The sequence below is a fragment of the Rutilus rutilus genome (assembly GCF_951802725.1).
Source record: "Rutilus rutilus genome assembly, chromosome: 13".
Taxonomy (NCBI): Eukaryota; Metazoa; Chordata; class Actinopteri; order Cypriniformes; family Leuciscidae; genus Rutilus; species Rutilus rutilus.
In genome coordinates this window covers 10,205,036-10,224,083 of record NC_140218.1, presented here as the reverse complement: position 1 = coordinate 10,224,083, position 19,048 = coordinate 10,205,036, and the positions used below count along the sequence as shown (strand labels likewise).

The 19,048-nt window shown below is 41.0% G+C and overlaps 1 protein-coding gene across 1 annotated transcript; it reads right to left on the bottom strand.

Moving 5' to 3' along the window:
• Nucleotides 1-4,750: 4,750 nt before the first annotated feature.
• Nucleotides 4,751-14,434, bottom strand: LOC311302875 (peptidase inhibitor 16-like). The gene is made up of 7 exons (XM_084429001.1): nt 14,293-14,434; nt 11,491-11,784; nt 6,486-6,634; nt 6,250-6,325; nt 6,053-6,162; nt 5,525-5,616; nt 4,751-5,404 (listed from the first exon to the last, which is right to left on the bottom strand). The coding sequence occupies exons 2-7, from the start codon at nt 11,644-11,646 to the stop codon at nt 5,223-5,225; spliced, it is 765 nt and encodes a 254-aa protein (XP_084285127.1). The 5' UTR covers nt 11,647-11,784; nt 14,293-14,434; the 3' UTR covers nt 4,751-5,222.
• Between the last annotated feature and the right edge of the window lie 4,614 nt (nt 14,435-19,048).

The following is a 19,048-nucleotide window of genomic DNA, read 5'->3' as shown; positions in this document are numbered from 1 at the left end:
ATGTGTGGCAATGGCGGCACCATACACTTTCAGGGTGGAGGGAGACAGCCTTCACTCCAACCCTTCTTGCACGAAGGAATGCACGACACTGATCGGGCCTTTCGTGGGTTCTTGAAGTTTAGAAGAACACCAGTTGACGAAGAGGTTCCACTTCAACGCATAGGCATGTCTCGTGGACGATGCTCTAGCGGAAGTGATGGTAGCCACCACCGCTGGTGGTAGGGTACTCAAACCTGCCTCGTCCCGTCCAGGAACCACACATGAAGATTTCAAAGATCGGGACGAGGGTGCCATAGGGTGCCCCGTCCCTGAGAAAGCAGGTTCTTTCTCAGAGGAATTGGCCAGGGAGGTGCTGTCGCGAGGAGTACTAGTTCTTGGAACCAGGTGCGGTTGTGCCAATACGAGGCAACCAAAATGACCTGCTCCTCGTCCTCCCTGATCTTGCGCAAAGTCTGCGCAAGAAGGCTCACTGGGGGAAACGCATACTTGCAGAGGCCCCGCGGCCAGCTGTGCGCCAGTGCATCCGTGCCGAGCGTGCCCTCGGTCAGAGAATAAAACAGGTCGCAGTGGGACGAGTCGTGGGAGGCAAACAGATCTACCTGTGCGTCCCCGAACTGATCCCAAATCAGCTGAACCGACTGGGGATGGAGTCTCCAGACCAGAAGCGGTGCAGGGCGAGACGTACAGCCTGCAACTCGAGGCAATTGACATGCCAAAGGCGCTGGGGTCTTGTCCAGGAGCCCGCGGCAGCATGTCCATTGCACATGGCGCCCCAGCCCATTGTGGAGGCATCTGTTGATATAACAACATGCCAGGTACTCCAGCCCATAGAAAACTGAGGTTCGTCCACGGGGTGAAGGTCTGACGGCAGGTCGAAGTCACTGGGACTCGGAGCGTGCCGTGTTGCCATGCCCACCTCGGGACTTGATCGCGAAGCGGTCTCATATGAAGCAAACCGAGCGACGTTACTGCGGCTGCGGATGCCATATGCCCCAGGAGCCTCTGAAATAGTTTCAGTGGAACCGCACTCTTGCCCTCGAACTGACGAAGGCAAGTTAGCAGTGACTGCGCGCGCTCGCTCGTAAGCTGCGCGCACATGGCGACCGAGTCGATTTCCATACCGAGAAAAGAGATCCTCTGCACGGAGCAGAGTTTGCTCTTCTCCCAGTTGACCCGAAGGCCCAGACAAGCTAGGTGCCGGAGCACTAGGTCCCTGTGTTCGCAAACCTTGTCTCGAGAGTGAGCTAGGATCAGCCAGTCGTCGAGAGGAACAAGGGCTGCCTCGACAACCTTCGTGAAGACGCGAGGAGACAGGGCTAGCCCGAAAGGGAGAACCGCGTACTGGTATGCCTGCCCCTCGAATTATATATATATATATATATATATATATATACTGGTATGCCTCATTTGCATATGTAAACATGACATTTCAGAAAACTTGTAATACAAAAAATGTCTGTCTCTATGTAAGTGAAAAACTGGAAAGGTTTTATGGTGATATCTATAACTTAAAATTTTTACCCTATCCACCTGTAGTGTTTCGGCTGTGAATAATGCACCTATTGTTTCAATAACAATTACAAGAAAATGGGACCCTTATTTCAATGTTATACGGTGGATCCTTATTCAGGAGACATTGAACTTTCTAAAAATGTGGTATAACAACTTTTCCTCAAAAATGCCTACAGGGTTACACAATCTTGAAGATTCGGACCTGACTATAACAGCAGTTTAACTCTAATGTGTTTCATTTGAAGTCACCATAACAGTGATTCATGTTTCCATTAGTTGGGCTCTTAACTCTTATTATATCTTTTGTCTTTTTTTGGCTGCTGTGACAGTGTGTTTGTCAAACACATTTGCAGCAGCAAAGAAAGCTAAAGTGAAACGAGATCAGGTGATGATGGTTTCCTGTTGATGGTTTTATAATCATCATGAAATAGACTGATTCACTGAGGTAATTTGAATTAATAACTGTGTTGTACCATTAATATATTCTCATTACAAACCCTGTGTTACTGCAGCGTGAGGTCCAGCAATATTATAACAATCAGTTAGAAGATTTTAACAAACATGAAAAATGAATCCACGGTGACACACAGAGATATAAAAAATCAGCACATGAATCTCAACAAGGGTGACAATATATATATATATTTTTAGATAAACAGATTAATTCATAACATCACTGAAAAGCTACTAAATGTCACAAAAAAAAAACAGCAAAAAATAAAAGCACATATTTAGAATTAAAATAATAGGACAATTCAGCTGCATAATTTATTCATGTTGCAATGCATGCTGGGAGTTTTGTACAATGATGGTACCCAGCATGCATTGCAGCAAGGTACTTTTAGATTGTCACCATTGTTGAGATTCATACGTTGATTATTGATGTCTGTGTTTGTCATCGAACAGTAATTTTTTGTGCTCATGTTTGTTAAAATCTTCGAACTGATTATTATAATATTGCTGGACCTCACGCTGCAGTAACACAGGGTTTGTGATGAGAATATATTAATGGTACAACTCAATTGTTAGATTCAAATTACCTCAGTAAAACAGGTTACTTCATGATGATTATAAAACCATCAACAGGAAACCATCATCACCTGATCTCGTTTCACTTTAACTTTCTTTGCTGCTGCAAATGTGTTTGACAAACACACTGTCACAGCGGCCAAAAAAGATAAAAGATATAATAAGAGTTAAGAGCCCAACTAATGGAAACACTGATCACTGTTATGGTGACTTCAAATGAAACACATTAGAGTTAAACTGCTGTTAATTCTCAATAAAAACTTCTGTAGACTTCTGACAGAAATAAAGTCAGTCTGGTTAGTAATAAGTGAAGCTGGTAATGCTGTTTGTGGAGTTGTTTAATCCTCCTCTGCTGAGATCTTCACAGATTTAATGTCTTCTTTTCTCTTCAGTTGATTTCATCTGAGGCTGTGTCTGAAGTCAGTTGTAGTTCTTGTGTTTCTGCTCGTCTCTTTTTTCTGTTCTCTTCTTTCTTTCAGTGATTCTTTTTGTTAACAGGCTGAGATGACTTCATATTTAATATACACAGATTTTGTGGCTCAGATAAGGTCCAGTTCTGGTTTATTTCTTTGCTCTTGGCTGAGATGTGGCATTGCTATGGCCTGCTTGTGGCCCAGATTTGGCAAACAGGACTGGCCCACCCAAGTGCCGTAATTCCACGCTGCATGTGGGCCAGATCATCTTTCCACGTGTGCCAGATGTGGGCCGGATCTGGGCCGACACAATGTTGCTATGTGGGGACGACTTCCGCTTCTGAGAAATGTGAAAAGGTTTAAACCCAAATTAGCCTAAATATGTTGTGATGTAGCCTATTTATAATTGAAACAGGAGATCGATGCAAGAAAGGCCTATCAAAAATGTAATTGCCAAAGGCCTTTGACATCACGATCCAGCAGAACTAGACTACCCTTGACAACTTGTGTCATATATAGACAAAAACAAAGGATTTGCCACCACCGGTTTCACCGACGACTGCAGACCTTCAAGAACCGGAGGATGATGAAGAAAAACGTGAACTTGTGTTTGTTTTTGGGGTACGTACAATGTATTCAAGCCAAGATTACATTAATAAAGAGGCACATTATTTGCTATTTACTAATACTTGTCATTCTAGTGAGCATTGGACAAATAATGTTATACAATCTAGAGTCCAAGGCTACTTTGGGGTGTTTTCCATGAGTTGTGCATATAAAATGGGTTTATCTAGGCTACTAAAAGTGAATTTTTGATAGTTCACTATCATATAAATGACCCCAAAGCTAACATGGACTAAATGCGACTGATCTCCCTTTTTAATTTCATTGGTCTTTGAAATTTGTGCAAAATATTCGCTTAAAATCCATTAGAACAGAGAGATGTCAACACCTTTGAGTTATACTGCCATCTAGTGATGTCTGTTGAGTTCAACATGGAACATCATCATCATCATCATCTGTGAATTATGACTGATGGAGATGATCAGTAACTGTTATTAGTGGTCAGTGATCCGTCATGTGACTGCATAGAAGTTGTCACATCCAAAATAAGAACAACAGTGGATATTTTACCATATGTTAAAGAAAATGACCACCATAGGTCATTTTAAATAGGATAAATCATAAAAAAAATGGAGTAAACAAAATTCTAAATTTATTCAAGTTCATTTAGGTTTTTCCATTCCAGTTTTTACCAGCTTTTGAATTTTAACACTATATATGACGTTTAGCCTACATATATATATATATAAAAAATATAGGCTATACTCTACATACAATACATGCATGTACTTGTGCATTGTAATAATTATATAAGTATAATACTATACTGTCAATAAAAAGGCTGCACAAATTCAAACCATGAAAATATTTTCCAGCTAAAGTGACACATCTTGCAGTAAACTTGAGAAGACATTGAGATGAACAGATGATCTAAATCTTATAAGCTTGTTTCTGCCATGGAATAAAAAAATATTCGGACCTTTTTTCTTTTCTTGCAGTTGCGAGTTTATATAAGAAATAAAAAAGAGGGTTTAATTTCACTATATAAAAACCTGAAATAAAACAAGAGTTTAAATTTAAAGAGGTGTTTCTCAAACACCTTCATTTACTTTATGTCTTAGTTTTCTATTTTCTACCATGTTTTGGATAATAACGCTACTGCCGTCCTAATCGAAGCCTTTGGTGATTTTGAGTCAGAGGAGTTTCACTGGGAGATATTTTTTCTTGTTTTTGGCAACAACAAAAAAAGTATGTATGTATTTTTCATAAAATGAGACTCATTATCTTCAGTAATTTTGCTTCTTAACCCCTTACCAGTCAGGGATCACTGGTGATCCCAGATTATTTTAGTTCAAAATATGTTTGAGCTTATATATCTCAATATTAATAACAGTCTGGTTAATTTTGAGTCTTGAACTATAAACTCTCAAGTGTTGGCTTTCTATATGTATGTGTGTTATGTTTCTATTCAGAATTACTTATGAGCAGTAACCTTTTTATTTTGGGCATTTCATGTATGCAGCACTTGCCAAAATTGGGGGTGATATAAGTAACTGTATCTTGATTTAAGAACGTTTAGATATTTTTATTGGAAAACAAGATAAAAATACTGAGGAAGACAATCATTTTTCAGTTCACACACACATCTTGTGTGTTTTGTGTGTGTCTCGTCAGGTTATGAAGAATCTCATCCACTCCAGACCCTCACAAAACAAGCACCATCCCGATGAGCATCAGTAGATGAGATGAGACGCTTTCCATGTTGGATCCATGACTCTTGGAAGTTTTTTCCATGCCGGTCTCATTTACTTTAACAGGCACGTGTGTGGGCTCTCGGGGAACATCGACGTCCGGCTCCTCAGTTGGATGGAAGAGATTCGCACGCACTGTGAGGAAAAGAGAGATTGAGAGGAGGGTGTACAACAAAAATAAGCATTTAGTTATTCATGGCGATTTAGTTCATGTTGGCTTTAAGTTGATTTGCATTGATAAAGTTTTCACATTACCGCAGATGTTCTCCTTACACACTGGCAGATTATCTGGACACTTTGAGCACGGCTCTCCAGACACGTATGGATTTTCTCCATCAAAATTTCCTCTGAAATGAAGGATGGATTTAATAGATATTTCACTTTATTATGTAAAAGGTATGGTTTAAATATCTTTATATAAGCTTAAACAGCTAAAAATTCATTTCTACATACATACATACATACATACATACATACGTACGTGTGTGTATGGGCTAAATATAAGTGAGATTTCTAGACCTGGAAGAGTCATTATATATATATATATATATATATATATATATAAATGTGTGTGTAAAATGTTTGTATATGAACTCATATGAATATGATGTTAAGTTGCAACTTATACCACAATATATATATATATATATATATATATATATATATATATATATATATATATATATATATATATATATAGTAAAACTGGCCATGTTCTAGAATGAACACACTTTTATAGAACACTGAGCTCATGTTCAGTTTGGATTATTGAAACACACTTACTGAGGATAGTAATCACAGACGAGAAGAGTGGCCTTCTTAAAATCTAGACCCTCAAGAGTGTCACAGAAGTGAGTAGCACAGCCAATTTTATTGCTGTTCGCCCACACCATCTGTAAAAACAACAGAAAGGCATCGTCACATCTGCATATTCATACTGTGAAAACCAATCAAACGCACAGAATGGAAACGGTGCTTACCTGAGTGTAATGGCCACACATTTTGTTTTTAAGACAGAACTTGTTTTCATAGTCATAATCCACATTTTCTCCAAACCTGTGGTGCAAAGAAATGAGTTGCATTGCTGCTTACAGATAATATTTCTGCATATCACAGATCATTGGTATTTATTCTTTTAGTCATCATTCATTCATTCATTCATTCATCATTCATTCATTCATTCTCATTTAGGTTTTAGTTAAGATAGTTTTCATACCAGCTAACCATTGCTTTGGTTGCATTAAAATGTCCAGTGCTGACAAAGAGATTTTCCCCCAAAGTGAGTTCCTCAAGATCAGGGTTGTGTTCCCAGATGCATTTTGTTGCGTAAGCTTCCGCCACCACACGCAGTGTCTCGTCCCACACCTTAAACGACAGAAACAAGTGACGTTATGGCTTTGACGTTTGTTAGTTTTGTGACAGCAGTACAATTTATTTACTTAAACTCTTAAATAAACCAATGTTGTTTTACATTATTACAATGTAAAAAATTTGTAACACTCCCAAATCAAAAATTTCAATTGACCAATAACATCTAAATTTTTCAATTGGCCCAAGTGAAAATCTGTACATTTAATTTTAGAATTTACAGAATTTCACTTGGGCCAATTGAAAAATTTAGATGTTATCGGTCAATTGAAATTTTTGATTTGGGAGTGTTAATTTTTTACAGTGTATAATTATGTAAAATGATTATTTAGGTAATTACCAGTGAGTGAATCTTGCAAAGCCTGGACATATTTCATGCTAAGATCCAAAATAAGGACATTATATAAATATTCAGGGCTTAAAACGAACTTTTTGCCACACCTGCCAATGGCTGGCGACTTAAGAAAACGTCTAGGTTATGACTGTAACCTGTGTTCCCTGAGAACAGGGAACGAGACACTGCGTTGATTACGCTATGGGGAATGCCTCCGCGTGAACCGTTGTGTCTGAAACGCTTATCTAATCACGGCAATCATATTGGCTGGTGACAGCCTATGACATTACTAAAGTGCGACCCGGAAGTATATAAGGGGAGCCTGAAGAACATGTCAACAACTAATCGTCTGAAGGGACTGTTCAGCAGGCATCCCCGAGGCATGGCAAAAAGACGCAGTGTCTCGTTCCCTGTTCTCAGGGAACAGAGGTTACAGTCATAACCTAGGACTGCAGATAGTGGCAGTAATCACTGGAGAGTAGAACTCAGCATAGCGCTTTCTAACCCTTGCAAACGAGGGCAGTAACTGTACTCGATCCTAGATCTACTCAGTGTTTCAGGGCCCTGTGGAGGCTGACCCTAATAAGGGGATCGCATCCAGCTCTGGGGTTTACATTGCCAACAGACAGTGCACTCAACAGAAGTGCTATCGACCCTTTAAAGCTAGGGGAGTACAGTCTTACGCCACCGGACTATCAAGGAGGCCTACTGTAAGGCCTACAGCTTCGAATGTCACAGGCGTCATCCTGGGCAGTGCTTCAGCTCTACGGGAGCATACTCAACCATCCCAAATGGGAAGGAGTGTGTCTCTACCTGAGCCTGGGTGGTGAAGGGTGATGTCATACGAGCTATGGGTAGCAAAGTACTCTAAATACTGCCCTAACAAGGGGAGTACTATCAGCATGACTCTGAGGAATGTATCAGGGTCGAGGCCTATTATCTTGTTTTTACAAGAATTTTACATTCTCTACTAAACCCAAGGAAATGGAGGCCACAGTAAGTGGCCAACGACATTCAACCTTATGACTTGAATTATTTTATTCAAGGGGCTCAGCGGAAAAATCCTTTTTCAATTTTAAGGCCTAGCTGGATAAACTAGCTACAATACTCAGCTCTAAGGTGGAGGCCTGAGCATACTGCTTCTTACTTTCTAGAGAGAAAGGCCTGACAACGCCCATGAGGTATCTGCATGGGAGGCTTTTTGAAGATAGCCTGCTACCTATGATGCTATCTACCCTGTAACACCAGTGCAAAAGGCGGGCCTTGGCTAGATGACTCTTGTAGTAAGAGGAGGCAAGTACTAGGAAAAACTAGATTTACAGGAATAAATCTCCTGATGGGCTCTAGATCTAAGGAACCTACACTCAGATACTGAGAGGCTCAAGGCGAAAATGCGTCGCAGACCGCCACCATTTTCCTAGTTAGTAAGCCTAAGCCAGATATCGAGGTGGCCCTGTGAGGGCCGACACACAAATATTATATGACTGAAGTTCAGAGCTATAATCTCAAAGCGACTCTCAAAGTGAGAGGAGACCTGCCTCTCTAGTATAAGGTGGCTATCAGGGTGGCCCGACGAGGGCCACATTTTTGACTCTTCTATCTGGAGCTTGACAGAGCGGTGGCCTCAGTAGAATAATTCCCGCTAGGGAGGAAGCCATCTCACACAGAGTGTCTGTTTGATGCTCAGATGAACGGTGGCCTCACTAGAGAATTTTCCATTTAATAAAGCCAACCTGTTCACTACTACAGATTGGCACTACCCACTAATTAAGCCTGCCAACTCTAACTTAAGAGGCCTCTGGGAAGGGTATGCATAGGCTACCTATATATGGGAACTTTAGGGCACTAATTTCACCATCCTATAAAAACCCTACCTAACACCCCCATGATACTTTGTAACAGGGAACCGTGGTCTACCCTTCAACCTTACTAAAAACTCTCGTAAAGGGAGGAGACCTACAGAGCTCAACCTGCTGCCCATAGAGCGATGGCCTAAACGACATTCACAAATGGAGGCCTCGAAAGAGTGCACTTACTACCAAACCCGATGCTAGACCTACAGACGGGTTCCTACATTGAAGGAATAACTCATCATGGGTCCATCCTCAGGGCTGATGCAAGAAGCGCTTGGGGTGAGGAAACGCAGATTCGGATCGCATTCCTTTTTTTTAATCATGCGGTCCAAATCTGACAGCAGATCAGTCTGGTATGCTTGCAACACCGTCATTGTGTGCAAGGCATCACCAGCCAGACCCGCCGCTGCGTATGCCCTGCCATTTAAGTGAGACTTTCTCTTTTTTATGGCTTAAAAGGCAGGGCCGGAGCACTTAGTGTCGATGCCTTTCCAGCCGCGAGATAGTTTGCAAACATCTCATCAATTGGGGCATCGACACATACCCGCGTCCCCTCAACATCAACGTAGTTTGTTGAACCCGCTGAATAGGGGTTCTTCCATGCCTTTTCGATCACATTGTGTAGATCGGGCAGGAATGAAAGGCTCACGAGAGCTGGAAAGGAAACCATTCGCCAAGTCTGCCACGAGTGGTCTCTTTCCTCAAGCGCTCCAACGGCAGCTGAAGCCTCGCTGAAGCGCATTACATTACACTCACAACTCATGCGCGGGACAGGGTGGCTGTGAGGGTTCAGGTCGTACATCCTCTTCACCATCATCAGCCATCTCTTGCTCTCTTGGGCTAGTTTGTTTTTATAGCCAGCAGAGCACTTGCTGCTGGATGAGGATATATATATATATATAAAAAAATTTTTTTTTTTGACAACACATCCTCATCCTGCAGCTCACTCTCGCGAGTCTCTGAGGGGCGTGAGAGATTAACAATTCTCTCCAACTCCTCAGCAAGCTCCCTCTGAAAAATCCCACGATTCCAGTCTCCGCTCTGCCTTAGCACGAGCGGGACCCGAATCGCCGGGTGCAGATGTCTGTCTCTCTTCCCTCGAGAAGAGGGCAGACGAGAGTAGAGTTTTCTCAAAGGAAAAACTCATAGTTGGCACAAGCAGATCCCTCAGGAACTTATTGTGCGTGCTCTGAGCCCAAACAATAAACACACAAGTTGTCTTTGTCATCAGGTGTCAAATATCTTTGACACAGATGCACACACTTCCTGAAGCGTTTTTCACAAGCCATGATTACCTTTTTGAAGTTTCAGGTTGAAGCGTACAGACAAAACAGTCCCTGAAGACGAAAAAGCTGTTAATATGTTCTCCAGGCTCCCCTTATTTACTTCTAGTTCGCACTTTAGTGATGCCGTAGGCTGTTGCCGGCCAATAGGGTCGCCGTGATTTTATAAGCGCTTCAGACACCGGTTCACACGGAGACGTTCCCCATATGAGGGGGAGCACTTTCATTGACGCAGTGCAAGTTCCCTTTCGAAAGAGAACTGTATTTGCAAAAAAACAAGGCAGTAATGACACCAACATTTTAGATACTGGTGAAAATTCACAATTCTCTATTCCAATTTTGGTACCACAGCTAAAACTACTAGCCTAACTAATATAAATTTAAAACATTATTAAAGACAAGTAAACAGTCAGTAATAAAATAAGAACAAATAATCAAATTACAAGCAATAGCACAAATGAATACAATAGACCTAAGATACAAATGAAATAAACAGTGCTTTTCAGGTAGGTCTATAGTATTAGGATACTGTCACTTTAAGACCTAATGCATGGATCCAATATACTGATATACTCTACACATGCATTTTCTTTCTCTACTGTTTACGTTCACTTAAGACATAACTGACCATGTTTACTAGGATACTCGTCAAGACGGGCATTTTTTTACCTAATTTTGTGTGAATTTGTCCATTCAAGTGCAAGACATTATATAACAGTCACATTCCTCAGCATGTCACACACACATACACACACGTTATGCAGTGGTACAATGTGCATCCACATGACATGACACACAAGTTGAGGCGTGTTTCACACAGCAACAATGCTTCTTCATAAAGGGGCATTTTAAATACTAAGATTAATAGGCTACTAAATGACTTTATGCTGAGTGATTTATTTAATACTTTTAGCATCAGTTTTCATTTGGTAAACCACAATCATGATTACTGCATTACTTAGACTTCCTAGTGTTTTGAAGTTAATCGTGCTAATGAATAAGCATCATGACACAATTACCATGGATTTTAATGTGATAATTGTTGTTTACAGCAGTAATGAATTGATTAACCATTAAAGATATGATTCCAGTGGTTGATGGCAGATGATTAGATGCTTTGACCTCATAAGAGCATCCAGAGACCAAAATATCAACAGTCAGATACCAAACTCAGACTTCACACACATGTGGTTGGGAAAGTTATTTTCTATGCATCATGTACACTACCATTTAAAAGTTTGGGGTAAGTAAGGTTTTGTTTAAAGTAAATCATTTTTGCATGGACTTTTTGTTCAGTAACTCTTGGAACAATCAGGTTTTCACCACTAGAACCAAAGAAAAATATGTTGTACATGTGTTTCTCCAGTCAGGTGCATCTCTTACCACTTTCTGCATGAAGGCGGCGCTGGGCTGAACCTGAGAGCGAAGCTTGTTGTGCATGTCCACGATGGTTGATTTCTCCTGCTCGGTCAGTTGTCCACCAGCTAAACTCAGAATCGCCCAGATCCCGACGCTCCAGAGGGCCACGTCCCAATACATGCTGCCTGTCTGACTGCGAGGACACTAGATCAGCTGGACAAAAACCTCTTCTCTTGTTCTGAGTTGTTCTCCGCTGTCTTTCCCTGTCACTTGCTGTCCTTAATGCCTTCAGAACCTGTAAAAGTATCTCTCTCAGAGCTGTTAGTGTGTGAGAGAGAGAGAGAAAGTTAGTACAGGACCCCAGAATGAAACTCCCACCCTTTTTATCCTGTACTCAAGCCGCCCCTTAGTCATATTAAACATCACACATGCACATAAACACACTCCACCGGTTTACTCATAATACTGGGAATACGTGGTTCTGTCCGGCTGTTCAACAAGTCCAACAAGAGGCACTAGGTCTCCAAGGCATTGAGAAATAATTGGGTTTTAGTCACAGGGCATGTTATAGCAGCTCTGTTTGAGGAATGCCTGAGATAACAGGGATATGACATGATTTGTCCTGCCCGTGTTTTCCATGAAAATCTTCTGTACTCGTATTACTAAAGTAATTTCCTTTGTACCAGGTTCTGCTCTCTCCGGTAAGGATTCACCCTTATATTAGTGGGTAACTCCCTGTGGGGGCTTACACAAACCCAGATCTCCTTTACTGTAAGTGACGCCAGTGAAATTCTTTCCCTGTTTATAGCTGAGCTGTTAGCTGAGAGGATTATTTGATTTCAAAGATAAGGTCTAAACTGTTAAAACTGACAGAACAGCTGTTCCTTTTGTCCTACAAGTTAAGTAACAACATTTCAATTTTTTTGACCAGATTTTTACATATTCTAGAGTTTTTTAATTTTTTAATTTTTATTTTTTTCATTTTATTTTCTTGAATCTGCATCACATATCAGTAACAACAAATATATGTTATATAATATATCTGTAACAACAAATATGTACAAAAACAAAAACAAACACCGGGGCTCATATTACATGAAAACTACATGCACAAACCTGTCAGGTTCCTGCCCTGACAGTCTTGTCCATCTTGTCACTGTTTAATGTTTCCTTGTTTGTCTTGTGCCTGAGGCCATGTGCTCCTCTTGTCCCACCTCCTCATTTCCAGTTACCACGCCCCCTTGTTTAATCCACGTCTAGTCCTTGTTTCACTAACCCTAACCCTGTCCCAATACCTCCCCTTCCCCAAATTTTTTGCCCTAACCCTCATTTTTGCGCGTTCTCGTGTAGGGGTAGGGTGTCCCAAAACTTTAGGGAGCAAGGGGTACTGCTATTCTTCCCTTAAAAATCAACCCGCAAAACATAGTGAGGTCCGATACAGGCTTAAAACGAAGTGGGAGATGAAATTACCCAGGATACCTTGCGAACTTAGCGAGCCGGACAAATTTTTCAACCAAGATGGCGGACACCGCTGGAAAGGAACAATTGAATTGTAAGTATATTTTTGCAAATAAGCATGTTAAAATTTCGAAATATGTTGGAATATGTTAGTTTGATGCACATCCAATGGACAGAAAATATTTCACGAAGCTATCTGACGATGTTCATGATATCTGCCGAGTGCTTCGAGAGAGTCTGCCCATCAAATATAAATCTGATCTAAGATATAAATCTTTTTTTCGATTTTGGCTTCCAAGGATTATAAAAAGATGATATGTGAGGTAAAACTATTAAAAACTAGCCGTCTAGCGCATCATTTCTCCCTAAACCCAAACTTAACGTCAGAATCAGCACTGAGCACAATCAGTGATTGTTGTAAAATGCACTGTCTGCTGTTTCTAAATTGCGGGACATGTTTGATAGTAAAAAGAGCTATTAAAAGCACAATGATCCACGCAAGAGACGTTGCCCCTGTTCCCATGGCGGCACGCGCTTGGAAACGGACTGCAACTAGACAAGCAAACTATACTTTGGGTTTCGTGTGCAAATACACACAAAACTAAACGATCAAATACACAGTTTATGTCTTAAATGAGAGTTAATAGTTGGGAGACAATATGTATAATTAGATCTGCATTCGGTCTTAAAGTGGCAGCGTCTAATAAACCTGCTGATGATTGCACCATTAATGTGAATAAAACAACTAAAGGCAAAGAGAAAATTACTTGCAGCTCTTGAATGAATACCTTTAGCTTTAATAGCATTAATCTATCTATAATAAACTATGCTGTGTTATTTTACATTTGATTACTTTATTAGATTTCTAGCATATTATTATGGATACTTATATCCTGATCATAACTGGGATAGGTATGTGCATGTAAACACACTCATCAGATCGTATTGACTATTCAAAAATCGGTCTTTTTCTCTCCTGTTAATTTGCAATTTACTAAGCGGCAACTGGTGTCTTATATTTCAGGGACTGTCGAGCAGACCTTTGGCCTCATCAGGTTCAGGACTGAAAATGAGGATAAGTTCACCAAAAAGAAATTTGCCTCCAAACTGTTATGGGAATAAGTGACCAGATTGTACAATTCAATAACTGATAACAATATCAATGTCTGATAATGCTCTTGCCCCCAGCTACAATGCATTTCGACACAGCTATTCATCATATTTGTATGTTTATAGGAAAGCAGTGGAAGACCTGGGCCTGGAAGGAAAGATTACAGGAGAGAAGGCAGGCAAGAAGTGGGAGAATTTAAAGAAGTGGTACAAGGTAATTCTTTGGATAGAGATCTGTTTCATGTGTTTATCACTTACATCTAACTTTAAATCCTTTACATCAGGGGTGCCCAATCCTGCTCCTGCCCGATTGACTGTCCTGCACAGTTCTTCTTCTTCTTCTTCTTCTTCTTCTTTTTATTGGCGGTTGGCATGTCCTGCACAGTTCATCTCCAACCCTAATCAAACACACCTGAAGCAACCAATTAACGTCTTCAGGATCACTTGAAAATTAAAGGCAGGTGTGTTTGATTAGGGATGGAGATGAACTGTGCAGGACAGTCGATCGGCAGGAGTAGGATTGGGCACCCCTGCTTTACATGATTCAATTTAGCTCCCTCTCTCTCTCTCTCTCTCTCTCTCTCTCTCTCTCTCTCTCTCTCGTGCGCGTTAGAGATGGGGAAATGAAGCCTCATGAATCACTGAGGCTTTCCCCTGACTGTTCCAGGAAAAGATTAAAAGCTTTGAGAGTGTTGAGAACAGCGCCATCTGGTGCTTATTTAAAATAAAGCAGCCAGAAGCCTGTGTTAGAAGCTCTGGCAGATGAAGCAACCACAACACACTCCATAGTTTCAATGTTATGTGTACAAATAAAAGCCTTACATGTTTGTGTTTTATTTGTTCATTAAATAAATTCATTTTCTCTCCTCACAAACCCATCAACCAGACTGAGCCAACAATGACTTGTTAAATAAGATATGGGGTTCGAGCCTTCTGACATCCAAAGCGAAACGCGCACGTGATTGGACAGAAAGTGAGGCTTCATTTGTCGTCGATCACGTGACTCTAGTAAACCAATACACACCCCGATACGGGGCTTCACTAGAAATTGTGTCGCATGTGTGATACGCACATCGAAGCTTCAATGTCATACGTAACATCACTAGTGTGCGTGCGTGCGTGCGTGTGTGTGTGGTTGTTATTGTAGGACCTGAAACAACCAAAGACGGGCTCAGGTACAGACAGCGGCAAAAAAACAGTATCCAATTGGCGGTACTGTGAGGCGATGCATGCCGTTTTGGGGGGAAGGCCAGCGATAGATCCTCCCGTGATTGTGGCCTCTTTCAAGCCGGCAGAGGACCCCACATCATTGTTAATGGTAAGTTGACAGGAGTAGGAACTATCACATTTTCAAAAATAGCCTATAACTGGTGCAATACTGATGCGCACCCATTTCAAAAGTAACTGTTTTTTAAGATGTGTGTGTCCTGTACGGAACCTGGATAGCCTTCGAAAATATCCAGGAACTTTCCAGTAGAGTCACAGACGGCATGTTTATTGAGTAAAACCCTTTGTAGTTTAAATATTCCAGGCGATGAAGTGATGGGGGCTTGATTCTTATATGACAACCATCAATAACAGCTTTGTTGAGGACGGGTGTCCCAGAACACTGGGCAAATCCATCAGCCACAGTGTCCAGGTCTGCAGGCTTCGGAAAGGCGATGGTTCTATGGAGATTGTCCCAAATGAACTGTGTCACCTTGTGTATAATCCTGTGAACAGTGGATTTGGGCACACTGAAAACTCGCGACACCACACGATAGGAAAGTCCATGGGCAAGCCAATAGACATAGATCAGGACTTCAAATTCCTTGCCCCAGCCATGCTCCTGCTCTCTGCATCAGACGCTGCAGGGCATGCATGGCCCGCCTACTTAACTTGAAGTCCTGTTTGACCTCTGACTCCACATTAAACCACAAGCGTAGGATGGGCATGTCGATATTCAACCTGCAGAATGTCGCTGGACAGTCACTCTGGAAACCAATGAACAACAACCAACATTATTGCATAAGTCATGGCCCAACAACACCAGTTTGATCGATTAGCCTAATAAAAACATGTTTTGCATTACACATTCCACAGTCAGTGTAGATTGGTGACATTTACAACAATCACAATGAATGCAAATGCATGGAGATTTAAATTCTGCAGCCATAAAATGTTTCTCTCCCTAATCTACTGATCTGACTCCAGTCTCTAGAGGCCCAGATAGTGTGTATGTGTGCTTTTGTGTGTTTGTATGTCCCTCCCCCCCACTCGAAGGTGTGAATCTTGCTTTCAGTAAACAGCAGTATCTAACCTCGACCTAGAGGTCTCTAATAGCTACACCCCTCCCCCAGAGGACTGCAGAAAGTTTTGTACACTGGTCTAGCTGGACTTTCTCCTTATGTCACACACAGGAAATGAATACCTATCAAAAACAGTTAAAGGCTACATTACGTAACTATACGATCTGAATGTGTAGGTCGTCTTACTTTATCGACACAAACAACAGGTTGTTCTAGTTGGGCTAGCGTTAAATCATCAACAGCTGAGTTGAACAGAACTTCAAAATATATAAACAAATTGACATACCTGAAACAAATCCACAAGACAAAGAAGACGGCGAATACATCTTCTGTTTTCCACGTCTTCTCTGTTGATTAATCAGACGTAGATAAACCAACACAGCCCACACAACAGGCAACACAACCGCTGGAACCGGCATTTTCTTGAATGAAAATAGTAGTAGGCTACTACCGGTAGACACGTCGACGCTGCGCGTGACGTAGGTGAGCATGTTCGCTACGCTAACTTGCATATAGTGGTGTAAAAACTCAAAACCAAGTGGAAGTTTTAAGGGGGGAGAAATGGGACAGGGCCTACTTGTGCTCACCTGATCCTCATGTGTTCTGGTCCCTTTATATTGTGCCTATTTCCCTCATGTCTTTGCTGGTTCGTTTTGTGTCCTATGGTGTGTTCCTGTTCGCTTGCATATGTCTGCAGTTTATCTCTGCTCTCGTTCCAGTAAAGTGTTTGATTAGTTCTAGTGTAGCCTAATTGTTGCTATTTTGTTTTTTTCTTCTAGTCTTGTTCAAGTTAGTTTGCCCCTGTGTCTTTTTATCTTTTGATTTTATTATTACTAAAGACTTTCTTCTCCAGTATCTAGTTTCCTGCAAGTTTGTTATTTTGTTTGATTTTATTTGTATGTTCCAATTGTTTCTAGTGTTCTTTTTTTTCCTTCTTTTTATTTATCTAGACATAGTTATTTACATCAGGTTTTAGTTTGCCTCTTGTTTCATTTATTATCTTCTCTCTTGTCTTGCTCTGTTATCTTGTTGTGTCTTGTCTTGTTCATTGTGAGTTTTGTGTTTGTCCCTGCCCTGCATCCTGAGATTTCCTGACCACTGACATTCACTGCCTGGCAGCTAGACTGGTGCTAGCCCCCTGCGCAAAGTTACCTCCAGATGACGTAGTTTCAACGGTGTGCTTGTCCGTCCTATGTCGGTATCAGGAGGGTGCAGACTGTGACGCCAATCAACGTATTTTTCCGCCGTCTACCGAACCTCCTGTATCGACTTCCACAGGACTTCTGTTTAAGGGCTAAATGTAGTCCAGATATGGTCGTTGTGGACATCTCATTTTGGTCCCCTATGGGTGCAGACTGTAACGCCAGACTACGTCTTTTTTTGTCGTCTAATGATCGTCCTGTACTAACGACCAGAGGACCTCTGTATTGGGCTAAATATACTCCAAATGTGGTCATTGAGGACTTCAAAGTTTGGTACCTTAAAGGTGCAGACTGTGACACCAAATGACGTCTTATTTAGTCGTCCAACAAACGTCCTGTATTAACGTCCATCGGATCTCTGTGTAAGGGCTAATTGTACTCCAAATGTGGTCATTGTGGACGTCCCATTTTGATACCTTAAAGGTGCAGACTGTGACGTGTTATTTAGTCGTCAAACAAACGTCCTGTATACGCTGATTTCACGCAGCCGTTATTTTGAAATCGAAAGCGAGGCTCCGGTGGGAAGAAAACCGGAAGTGTCGCCTTTAATCATAGGAGAGTCGTGAATGTGAAGGCGTATTGTTGTGTTTAATGATGTTGTGTCAATTCTAAAACTGTACATACATTTCTTTCGTACTTTAGACTATATACAGTGAAATTAATTTATAAATAAAATAATTTTTTTATATAATTCAGAAAGTAAAAAAAGAAGCAGGAATGAACTATATACATATCCTATATTGGATATTAACATCCAAAAGTGTAAATCGCGGCAGCAGCTTCAGGTTGGTAGTCCAAAGGCATTGTTGTTTATCTTTACTTCCGGGGTTTTTCCCACCGGAGCCTCACTTTCGATTTCAAAATGGCGGCTGCGTGAAATCAGCGTATTAACGTCCAGAGGACCTCTGGAGGTGCAGACAGTGCTTTTATACTGCACTGTTCATAACATCTGTCTAATTTCAACTGTTCCAGTTTATTTTTCTGTAGATTCATTTGATTGCTTTCCTTACCACCACATAACTGGAAACACATTCCAATCTAGCCTAATCCATCCATTTCCAGTTCAAACCTGCCTCTGAGCCAAATAAAACTACAGGAAAATTAACTTGTACAGAAAACAGGCCCTCCACCCTTTGGAAAGGGATAGGCATACAGTAATGCACAAAGGTTTAAGAAATCAGTTCAATCCCCACTCATTTTTATTTTTTATTTTTTGTAAATCACTGTATGATCTGTACAATTTCAGTTAAACACAACTATCACACAAGTGCTAAACTGGATCTGTGCAAAACAAGGTGCAAAAGTTGAGTGACTAAGTAACTGACTGCTGTGTGTGTGTGTGTGTATGTGTGTATATGAAGAGTTCAGATGCAAAAGCCTCTAAGTGCCATCTGAAATTTTCTTCTAGAATGATCATTTTTATCAAGCTCGTATATTTAAGTTCAGTAATTTCACTTAAATGACAATTAATAGGTCATTTTCATTGCCATTTAAGTGAAATTACTAAATATACAAGCTTGATAA